The following is a 12,220-nucleotide window of genomic DNA, read 5'->3' as shown; positions in this document are numbered from 1 at the left end:
GTGTCTTGGGGGAAGCATGTGAGCGGTTAGATCACAGCTCCAGTCATGCTGTCTTAATAAGTAGCTTTATCACATGAAAACAGCCTTGTTCCTTTTTCGTCTCTGTTTTTCCCAGGCGTTTTCACATAGCAGCCGCTCTGACATGTCTGATTTGTATTAATTTCCCTCTCTTCTCTCTGATCTCATGTATTTCTCTTTTATCTTCCATCTCTTGCATCATCTCCCAGGCGTCGAACCACGGCAGCTGGAGCTCCTGGGGTCCTTGGGGCGCCTGCTCCAGGACTTGCGGGGGCGGCGTGCAGTTTGCCCAGCGCCTGTGCAACAACCCGCCACCTCGGAACAACGGGCGCTACTGCACCGGGAAGAGAGCCATCTATAGGTCGTGTAACGTCGCACCATGTCCACCATCAAGTAAGTTTGAAAGGAGGAAAATGCATCTAAAAAAAAAAACTCTCTTAAAGTGGTGAGAGAACTCCTGATGATAGATGATGAAGTTTTTCAACAAAAGGACTCTCATAGTAGTGTCCCTGAAGTCAGATCTTCTTACAGTAATGCAGAGTTTAAAAACACTTCAGTTCTTCCTTTTGCAGGTAAATCAGCTATGACAATGATTGAAGTTTATTGTTGACACATAAATGGTTATGTTAACCCTCTGAGACCAGCAATGTCAAATACGACAAGAAGAGACACGTCTTATACAAAGTTAAATAACTTTTGAACATAAATCACAGCCACTTACTTGCTTTTTGCTCTACAAGCCCTCCTTTGTGCCTTTCTAATGATGCTATCCACACCATTGTAGCTCTAACAGAACACTTTCTGGCATGCCTGGACCTTGGGTGACTTTCCAGGGTCTTTCCATACAAGTATCTGATACTGAACGTCTTTTTATCCGTTTGTAATCCATTCCTGCAGCTAGCAGGTTAGCCGGCCGCCATATTGTCTGTTTGTCAAACAGCCCATGTGCACAGAGTTAAAAACTGGAGGAGAGAGCCTGAATGGCTCATTGAAGAGGGAAAGAGACACAGAGAGGCTGTGACGTGCCCCTCTTTGTCACTACAGACAGGAACTGCTTTGAATCATGACGTAATTCCCAAAAGCTCAGTTTTTTTTTTTTTATAAAAAATGTCAGTATTTTGAAGACTTATACAAAATGTTTTTTTTTATTATTATTATTCTTTGGTCCCAAAGAGAGGGAGAACAAGTTTATGCAAAAAACAAACCTTAGTAATAAATGTTCACTGTGTTTAATACATAAAAATCTCTGCATTTTAATATAGATAACAGATCTACAGAGCCAATGTAGTTACATAGTTAATGGAGCTTAAGCTAAGCACATAAAGCAGCTATGTGAACTTTCGCTACATTTGCTAAAGCTATTGTAGTTATACATAACAGAGCTACGGAGCTATTTTAGTTCATGTAGCTGAAAGCCTTACTTTGTGCCATTCTAATGATGCTATCCATGTTATCCTAATGTAGTTTAAGCACTCAAAGTAGATATGTAGGTTATGTAAGCTATGTTGGCTTCAGATATGTTTGCTTAAGCTAACTTAGCTATAGATGACAGAGCTATGGCGCTCTTGTAGCTAAGCAGTTAATGAGGCTAAAACTCAGCACATAAAGCAGCTCTGTAAGTTGTGTGAGATTTACCTACGTCGAGTAAAGCAAACTAAGCAAAAGATAACAGAGCAATGGATCTAATGGAGCTAATGTAGCTTAAGCTAAGAACACAAAGCAGCTATGTAAGCTAGGTAAGCTATGTGAGCTTTAGCTATATTTGCCAAAGCAAACTTAGCTATAGATAACAGAGCTACGGTGCTAATGTAGCCACGTAGCTAATAGAGCTAAAGCTAAGCGCACAAAACAGCAATAATCTACTTGAGCTACATAAACTGTGTTGCTAAGTGAGCTTTAGCTACCTTTGCTAAAGCTTGCTTAGCTATAAATAAGAGGTCTGAAGAGCTAATGTAGCTAACAAAGCTAAAGCATAGCTCATAAAGCTTGGGTAAGCTACATTGCTACATTATCTATGTAGCTGCATTAGCTTTAGCAGCGTTTGCTAGAGCTCACATTGCTCAAGCTAACTAGCTACATTGGTTGGATTGTATAGCTAGCGTAGCTATGTAAGTCTTAGCTTCATTTTCTGGAGCTCACATTGTTAAAGCCAATTTAGCTACATTGGCTTATGTAGCAACATCAGCTAACATAGCTATGTTAGCTTTAGCTAGCTAATTCTAAAGTGAGCCACCGTTCATGTAACTACTTTTAAAACAGGTCTATACGTAAATTAATTCCTGATTTGACCTCTGACCTTTTCTCTGTTTTATTTATGAAATGTTTCTTAGGTGTACTGGTTGAGTCTGGTTATTTCATGAATGTAACTACTAGACTTTGTTTATAAATAAAATTGGATTTTAAAAAAATCAAAATCTAAGACTGGAATTACATCGTACCGGCAAAATACGACACTTCAGTTCTTAGATATACGGCGTCTGAGATGAACCCTCAGTGAGATTGGTGCAGTTATGACAGTAATTATAGGGATACTGGGGCTATTTTTAAATTTCCCTGCAGCCCAAAGAAGGTTCAGAAAGACTTTGGGCTCTATATGGGGAAAAATAATAAAAGCTTCATACTGATGAGTCAAAATCAATCCAGCAGTTCTAGTCCTCAGTACAAACTAATGTTTACATATCCTCTGTATGAAAATCTTAAATTTATAACCTGTTTTTATGATTACTTCTCCTCAGGTAAGAGCTATCGCCAAGAGCAGTGTGAAGTGCGAAACGGCCCACAGACGGATCCTAAAGGAGTGAAGACATTCGTTGAGTGGGTGCCAAAGTATGCAGGAGTCCTCCCTAAAGATGTGTGCAAGCTGACCTGCAGAGCCAAAGGAACAGGATACTACGTGGTGTTCTCTCAAAGGGTGAGTTATGTTAAAGAAATATGGGCCAGTGTGTTTAATGTAAACACCTGCGGATGATGACGTGATTTTGGGGCATTTTTTTCTGCAGGTGGTAGACGGGACGGAGTGCCGACCGTACAGCAGCTCAGTGTGTGTGAAAGGGAAATGTATACGGACGGGATGTGACGGCATCATTGGCTCCAAGCTGCAGTTTGACAAGTGTGGAATATGTGGAGGTGACAGCATGGGGTGTATACGAGTTGTTGGCAACTTCACCAAGAAAAGGTAAAGTAATGGTGCTTTTTCTACTCTGTAGTACCAGCTTGACTTTCAGTTTTCCATTAGGGATCGTACCTGGTATCACCTCTAGCTAGGTTCCCACCACTGAGAGGCCAGATTGCGGGCAGTCCTCAGCTTTGTACTGCTGATACCTCTCCTGTACTTTCCAATTGTGTCTCTGGAACAAATCTCATCTCAATGGTGTAACAAAAAGCCCTAGACCAAAAACATAGCTACACCTTCGCCTTGATATCCAGTCTCAGAATCTTTCTTTAGGTTTTCCTTAGCAGACTTCAGTCTGGCTTGAAGGTGCCTCTTCTGCAGAAGTGGTCCTTTCCTGTGCAGGGCCCTCGAGATTAACAATTCCTGGCAAGCTTTGAGCATTAAAAAGTTAAAAACCATCATTGCACAGCCTAGGTTTGTGCTATGGCTCGACAAAAAGGTGAATTCTTAAGGGGGTTTATAGCCCTAACTCTAACCCTTTGGGTTTTTGTGAAAAAAATTTGTTTCTTAGTGCAAAGTAAAATAATGTAAGCACCCAAAATAAAACTAGTATGTTTGAAAAGCTTTGTTGGAAATCCCTTGCTCTGTCTAATAGGGAAATACTTTTCAAAAAATTACATTTTCCTATATGGGGTGTAAATATCAGCCATATATACAGATAGCTTTGAGTTTTTAGGACTTTTTGGGTAGAAGTAAGGACTTCTTTGCGTAGAAGTAAGACCTAATCATCACCTGTACAGAATTGGTCCACCTCTAACCAGGGTTATTTGGGCCTGGCTAGGGAACCCTTGTCTTTTTTCTTATCTGTAATTTTTGATATGATGGACTCTGTCAGGAGTAGACATGGCTTTTTCAGTAGTAATGGGGTTGGTTTTCAAAGCCAGAGGTCCAATCTCATTTCTAGTACCCCTTAGCCCTTCCCCTTTGTCTAACCCCTTCTACTTACCCCTCAAAACAGAGTGGATGTATAGGAGTGAAAACCTAAAATATAAACGCTGAAATACTTACATTTATGCTCCTCCTTCGTTGTCTATTGTGCCATTTCGCAGGTAAATGCATTGCATGGTGGGAAATTCATCATACTCCTTGGTTTCAAGTGTGGTCCTGAAAAAATCTTTGTTTCAAGGGCTATGTAGCCCTTTGCTCTTAGCCCTAGCCCTCGATTCAAAAAAGAATTGGGATACCCCTTCACCTGACATGAAGGATAAGATAACGGTTAGGGAGTAGAATGGGCATTGACCCCAGGTCTTTCTCCTCTAGGGCATGCACAAGATAGAGAATGGTTGGTGTAAATTTATGACTACTGTTTCCAGTTTTGAGATTTGCCTTGAAGACTTCTCATAAGGACAGTAAATCATCTGACCTTTTTCTTCTTTCTGTCTTCCCCTAACAGTAAGGGCTACACTGATGTGGTGAAAATCCCTGCTGGCTCCACTCACATCAAGGTCCGTCAGCACAAGGCCAAGGACCAGACCCGCTACACTGCCTACCTGGCACTCCGACGGCCAAACGGTGATTACCTTCTCAACGGCAAGTTTATGATCTCTACCTCTGAGACGATCATCCCACTCAACGGTTCGGTGCTCAACTACAGCGGCTGGAGCCAAAAGGATGAGTGGCTTCACAGCATGGGTCCTGGAGCCATCCAAGAAGCCATAGTAGTCCAAATTCTTGCGACAGATGCCAAAAAGCCCCTGGATGTTCGCTACAGTTTCTACATGCCTCGACGGACAACGCCACAGCAGCCGTCAGCTCCCCTAATCCCCAACTCAAAGTCGATCCCTGTGCAGATCCCTACGACTGTCTCAACCACAACAAAAACCACAACTACTACCACTACCACCACTACATCTTCTCCAGTTCCCCCTATCCTGATGCCAGGGCTGCCTACAGGTCCAGGTCCCACCACCCCGACCCCAGGACCCCAGTGGGTAACGGGATCCTGGATGTCTTGTTCCAGGACTTGTGACACTGGCTGGCAAAGTCGGACAGTTCAGTGCAAGGACCCGGATGGGAAGCTTTCCAAGGGTTGCACACTTGGTGCCCGGCCTTCTGCCTTTAAACACTGTCTGGTGAAGAAATGTTGAACTGACTGGAAGGACAAAACGTTTCATAAGAACCAATAGTTGGAACTTCAATCCGTACCTCTGATAAAGGTCTTAAGTGCTGGATGTAGGACCATGGACCTATAAATTTAAGGTGTAGAACCTTAAAAAGGACCGTGAATGTTGGCTTAAAGAGCCGTGACTGGATACCTAGAGACCTAAAGACTCATTGGCATGGGACTTCATGCCAGAAGAATGTTCTGGAATCATAAGAGCTATGCAAGTAGGGCGGAGGACAGTTTCCGCAAGATAGTGACAAGTCCGGCCCTGGCATAGCTTAGGACTTTATTGCATGTCACTTCCACAAGGACAGTAACTGATTGTCTTTACTTCAGTCTCCAGTTCACGGAGGCTTCGTATGTGTTGCCCTGTAATGGCATGCGTGTTGTGTTTTTATATGCTACTCCATGTCTTCTAATCACTGTGGGGATCAGGACGTTGTACCCCTTTGTCTTTAATCATGAGTCTGTCTTAGACAAAAGCCCCAATGATGGGAAGCACTCGTTATCCACATTGTTGTCATTTTTGCCGGGATTGTAGCCCTGTTCCACCACTGTCATACTTGGTCTTGGCTCAGAATTACCATTTCCTAGGAGCTGGACATTTCTTTAAGAGGACCAAAAACTTTGAAGGGGATTTGTAATGTATTAGTTCAGAATTGTCCTATCTTTTACCAATCTTCTTAAAACTGCTCAGATTTAAAGTCCACACCCATTCTTTAGACTTCATTCCAAATTATCAAATCAAATTTGTGTTCCCAGGCTTCACCATCTGGTGAGATTCACTGTGGTATGAGCATTGATATCTAAAGTACCGTGGTGTTGCTGCTTTTCAATATTAAAATACACAAATGGAGAGCCACCTACTTGGCCTACGGGCAATTCCCCAGTCGATTCACAGTGCAGAACTCTTCCATTACACCAATTGAATGAATCGATGGGGGAAACTAGTGAACACTGATGTCCTGTACTGCTCTGCAGTCTGGATTGGAGGTCTGTCATTGTGTTTACAGTTTAAAGTGATAAAAATCTAACGTGAACTAACGAGATCTTCAAAGTCAAGACAACCCCTCGACTTGCATTACAGTCCATCTGTCGGAATATCCAAATTCAATCTCGGTACAAACGGGACTAGTCAACCATCTTTGATGACAACCTGGTATCAGAACTCACTTGCCTCTCAAGAAATACCTCATACATAATTTGCGTGGTTCTATTACCGTGGCTTGGTATCCCTGCATGCTTTGCGCACTGAAGCCCTGTGCTAAGAGGCTAGTGGTCCTTTTTCAACAGCTTTTCTCCTTTGCGTTGTCATAAACAGGCTTTTATGTTAAATGGCTTTAAAGACTGAGCTCAGATGAATAATCTGCATCTCTGAAAAGAGCCGGAATCACCATCTCTGATAGTGAGGCCAGTGCATGCCAGTTCATGATGCATTAGCAAAACTATCCAAAATGGGTGATGGCACTTTTTTAAAGCTTAGTAACATCTTCTGAAGGCAGTTACTGTCACATCTTAGATGTTGGTTTGATCAGTATGAGAATTTTATAGATTAAACTGCAATCTACCCCTGTTTTCATTATGCTAAAGTAGCAGGCTATTAGCTTAAATTTCATAGTGAATCAATCCATACAAGTGACATGTCTTTCTACTCGTATTAATCTCCAGATCATGAAAAATAACATAAAATAATCCCTTGAGTAAAGAGCAAATGGAGAGACTAGATCCAGCTTTGTTTATATGAAGAAATTTGCTTCTTTTGGAGATGAATGACATTTTTTGTAGCTTTTTCTATAAATGTAATTTTGACTTAATGCACTAAAATTGAAAGTATAGACAAGGCATATGCTCTACACAAGTTTTATTCCTAAACTTAAAACTTACCCTTGTTTCTTAATGCTAAGCTAACAGGCTATTCGCTTAAACTCGTAGAGAATCAACCCATACAAGTGACATGTCATTCTACTCATCTTGATCTAAAGATCATGAAAAACAACATCACTTTATCCCTTGAGCAAGAAACAAGTGAAATGAGTATCAAAAACTTGGGTTAGATGAAGAAATGTGCTTCTTTTGAAGACGAGTGACACGAATCTATTAGATTTTGAACTGCTTGCAAAAATTGTTAATTTTTATTTGAAGGTGTAGACAAGGCTAAGTTTTATTGTTAGAACTAAAGCTTACCCCGGTTTTCTTAAAGCTAAGCTAACAAGTTTCTAGCTTAACTGTTATTGATTTATATACTTTTTAACAAATAGATCTTGCAAGTTTTACATTGAAATAGCTTAGTTCAAGACGACAAATTACAATGGCATTGGTTGATGAACTGGATCTGAGAGCTGGCTCCTTCGGTGAACAATGGGAGCGGGCTCCTGATTCCTTTTTTCCATTTTGGGTGTTTTGAAGACACAATTGGGTAAAATGATACCAAATGAAGAGCTGTTTGGAAGCCAGAAGGCCAGCTCTTATTACTGAGACCACTTCCATATGCAGTCTGAGCTATCACACCGTTTTCAGTTCACTTTGGTTCCACCTAAAACATTAGGGGTTACCTCTTGGTACCTAAAAGCCCAAAAACGATATAAACCCTGGTTAACGTTGTCTAAACAGGCTGCCAAGATTGTATCGGATTTATGTACCAACTTGTAGTTGTGTCAGCAGCAGTGCTGCCTGTGGTGCTATTAACGGCCAAAGGTGTACTGGACCCTATGCTGTTACCTAATCCACCTGTGGTTCCTCATTTTCCAGTAGCCAAGAAGATTGCCCACCAGTATTCTCTGCACCAAGAGTTGATCAGTTGAAGACATGGTGGCTAGTGACAGTCGTGGAACAAGGCTACCCATGTGTTCTGACCCTAAGCCCTTCTTGACTTCATTTGACTGATTGTCCAGCTCAATACTAGAAAGTTTCCATCTTAGCATCAGGTTATTGTGAGATTTAGAAGAAAGGCAAACTGCTTACTACTCACAGATAAAGCAGAATGGATTTCAAAGGGAGCCTTCAAGGACAAAGCTACAGTGACTAAGACACTCCTTAACATTTATGGAGGTTAATTTTAACTCAGAAGTTTGGGGAAATGCTTGATTTTTATGTGTGAGTGTAATTGTGTGTGTATGTTTTTGTGTGCATGCTAAGTGCTAGCACATCCATGTACTCTGGCCTGTGTTTAAAGCACATACAGTATGTACTGTGATCTTGATGCTTCCTCACCCTCAGTTCCATTTATATCAATCATTATGCTGGTGCTGGGAGGTTTTTGGTCCTCACATTTTTCTTGTGGCAGTAAATATCTGTTTGTTTGTCTGTTTTATCTGTTAAAAAGCAATGCTAATATGACAATGTGTGCCCTGGATACTCGCAACGACAGCAAGAGACATACTAATGCAGCCATTAATGTCCTTTTGCAATTCAAATCTTTCATAATTTTCATTTACATTTCTTGCTCCATTTTACATCTTTACAAACTTTATTTATAAAATTTTTCTTTTACTTATTTCAAAACATATTTGGGGATATCTGCCCGATGTCACAAAAGAGATTGATTTAAAGGAAAAAGCACATAGAGGTTGATTTCTGCCTGTTGCTGTCCTTGTAGTTTTCTGGAAATGAGGCCTCGATTAAATCAGACAATCCTACACCATGCTGTCACCGTTTTCTGACAGAGATTAATCACTATAATTACTTGGCAAAGTTGTGCTAAAATATTTGTAGTTTAGCTTAGCACTAAGCCAAGAAGCGATGGTGAACAGATGCCTGTCTTTTAAAAGAAAATGCTTTGACATATTTTGAAGTCCATTACTTTCATGTCTTTAAAGCTTCCTTTAATAAGCACAAGAGTTTTATTGGTTAAACAGCAATTTATACCAGTTTGCATAATGCTAAGCTAGCAGGCTATTAGCTTAAATTTCAACGTGAATCAACCCATACAAGTGACATGTCTTTCTACCCGTCTTAATCTCTAGATCATGAAAATTAACCTCATTTTATCCCTTGAGCAAGAAACAAATGGAAAAAGTAGATAATACTTGGTTAAATGAAGTTTTTGCTTCATTTGGAGACAAGTGACATGAATCTATAAAAAAAATCGCTATGTTTACAAAATCATTATTTAATTTGACTTTAAACCATTTGAATTGAAGGTATAGACAAGGCATATACTCTACAAAATTTCATTATTAGAATAAAGCTTAGTTTTCATAATGCTAAGCTAACAGGTTATTAGCTTAAATTTATAGTGGAGACAAGTGACATAAATCTTTACAATGTTGGAGCTGCTTTTACAAAATAATTTTTCCATTTTGGTATAAAATACTTGAAGGTATAGATAAGGCTTATAATATACACAAGTTTTATTCTTAGAGTTAAAGCTCACCTTTATGTTCTTAATGCTAAGCTAACAGGCTAGTAGCGTAAATTTCATAGTGAATTGACCTATGCAAGTGGCATGTCATAAAACTCATCCAAATCTCAAGATCATGAAAAATAACATCAAAACATTCCTTGAGAGACTGGCAAATGAAAGGCTTAGATCATTACTAAGGTTTTACATTTGCCCTTTTTGAGATGAGTGAAATGACCCTCCAAAATTATCCACCTACACTTGCAAAAATTTTTTTTTTTATTTTTACTTTAAAGTGGATAAAGCATAAAATCTATAGATAATGAAGATATGGACAAGGTACATACTCTGTAAGAGTGTTTTTGTAAATGACAGTTCACCATGGTTTTCTTAATGCTAAGCTAACGGGCTATAAGCTTTCATTTCAGAGTGATGGGGCCCATACAAGTGAGGTATCATTTCACTTGTCTACATCTCCTGATCATGAAAAATGTCACATTAGTATTCTTAAGCAAGAAACAAACCAAAGAGACACCGAAATGAGCTTCCTTTTGGAGATGAGTGAAATGACCCATACAAATTTTCCACCTGTGTTTGCGAAAGTGATATGAAATTCGATTTTTAAACCCGGAAATCAAGGGTATTGAAAAGGTGCTTTTGCCTACAACAGAATCTCTATTAAGCTTCAAAGACAAAACAAGTTGACCTTCAAAACAATAAGAATTTAAGTATTTCCTTTAATAGTCCTGTTTGGCAAACTTCACACAAAAGTTTTGAGGCCAACATACCACTTACAAAATATTCTCTGTTTCCCTTACACATTCAGATATTTACACTATATAGACATTTTTGTACAAATAATACTGTAGGTCTTTCATATATTTGTTAGTATTCATCCATATATACAGTAATGTACACACATCATTGAAACAATCCATCATTGGTGCAGTTTTTGACTCTTCTGGAATCCAACACACGCTCCATCCACAACAAACTCCGACTCTCCCTGTGGGGGAAACCCGTCTCACTGAACGACAGAAAAACACAGCACTGAACTTGTAATTTATTGTTTGTACAACTGGTATGTGTGAATAAAAAAGAAACATTGAGATGAGTTTTATTTATTATAGTAATTTTGTATCAAATTACTATTTAACTTAGGAATATGACTGTGCAGATGCATTCCTATGTAAGAATATAGTGTTTTTTTCTAGTCATCCACATGAATATATGTACATAAAATCTATATATTTAAATATCTGTGTGTCTGTTCTTTTATTTGCATGCTTGCATTCATGATTTAGGTATCTTATGTGTGCTTAGACTGTCACCATAAACATCCACACTTTATGATTTCATGACCATTTTTTGGTCATGGGAGAAAATCAGCGTCCTTTATTTCAGAAATTCTTTCATTGCATCCCAGCAGAGTGGTGCAAATTGGCATGAACAATGAAGAGAATGCAATGAAAACCAGAAGGAGTTCATTAAAAAAAAATCATGATTTTAATCAGAATTATTTTGATTAAATCTTGGAAATTATGGCTTTTTTAATCTCCTATTTCCTCCAAAACACTAATGCTGTAGGATATCACTAAGCCATGTCAACTAGGATTAAAACAGTAGAAAAATCTCATTTAAGTGTGCTTTAAATATTTCAGTACCAATTTTAGTTGTGGAAAATGAGAAACTGCCATCCTAATGTGATTAAATGATGACATGAATTAACTGAAAAGAATTTCATGAAAACAAAAAATCCTACAGGGGTAGATAAAAAATGTAAATGTGATAAATAGGGTCACAATTTTGTGGAGAAATCAGGAAGTGTTCTTTAACCTCCTGAGACCTGAGCCTTTGTTATGAGACCATTTTAAGCTTATTTGGGAAAATTTCTATAAAATTTTCTTCCCAAATTCCACACACATTCATGAAAAATTTTAAGCATATTCCCCCTTAAATTTCTTGGCAAATTCTAGAAATGTTCACCAAAATTCCACGAAAATGATGGAAACAAAAATGAAATTGTCTAAGAAAAATCCTGAAAATTTCAAAGGAAAATCCCAAAACCCCAATTCCCATTCCAGTTCCCCTAAAATTTGGTAATAAATTTCCCATATTCCTCTGAAAATGCAAAAAAAACAAAAAAAAAAAATATCCTCAATATCCTACAATATCCTCTAAATTTCCATTAAAAACTTGTATAATTTCCAAGCAAATTCAAGCAAATGGACATTGTTCTGTACAATTATCTCTTCAACTCTAATACCAAAAATAATAACTATAATGTAGAGATGTGGATAAATAGATACACTTATAATTATAATAACTAATTCTCAAGTAAAAGTGCCTTCACAGGGTCGAACAAGAGCTAACAGAAAAATAAAATGGGTTTACTTTGTTAACCCTTTCCTCTTGTATCCTAATTAGCACTTCCTGTTTTGAGGTGTTTCCCTTCCCATGTGAACAGGAAGCTCCACCCTAAATGTTCCCACCTGTGCCTGATTAGCCTCACCTGTCCGGCCTGCTCCTGTTTGTTTGTTTCTTCCTCCATACTTTATCCAGAGCTGCAGCTTCTTGTATTTGCATG

At 38.8% G+C, this 12,220-nt stretch overlaps 1 protein-coding gene across 1 annotated transcript in view; it reads left to right on the top strand.

The window, feature by feature from the left end:
* The window catches only part of LOC121506370 (A disintegrin and metalloproteinase with thrombospondin motifs 5), a 32,849-nt gene extending 22,007 nt beyond the window's left edge, over positions 1-10,842 (top strand). The window contains 5 exon segments of the mRNA XM_041782150.1: positions 228-411; positions 2,754-2,929; positions 3,018-3,193; positions 4,584-4,917; positions 4,920-10,842. Of these exon segments, the coding sequence (XP_041638084.1) occupies positions 228-411; positions 2,754-2,929; positions 3,018-3,193; positions 4,584-4,917; positions 4,920-5,159 (1,110 nt within the window). The 3' untranslated portion in view covers positions 5,160-10,842.
* The last annotated feature ends 1,378 nt before the right edge of the window (positions 10,843-12,220 follow it).

Source organism: Cheilinus undulatus, linkage group 24 (genome assembly GCF_018320785.1).
Source record: "Cheilinus undulatus linkage group 24, ASM1832078v1, whole genome shotgun sequence".
In the NCBI taxonomy this organism is placed as follows: domain Eukaryota; kingdom Metazoa; phylum Chordata; class Actinopteri; order Labriformes; family Labridae; genus Cheilinus; species Cheilinus undulatus.
This window is presented reverse-complemented; position numbering and strand designations above follow the sequence as displayed.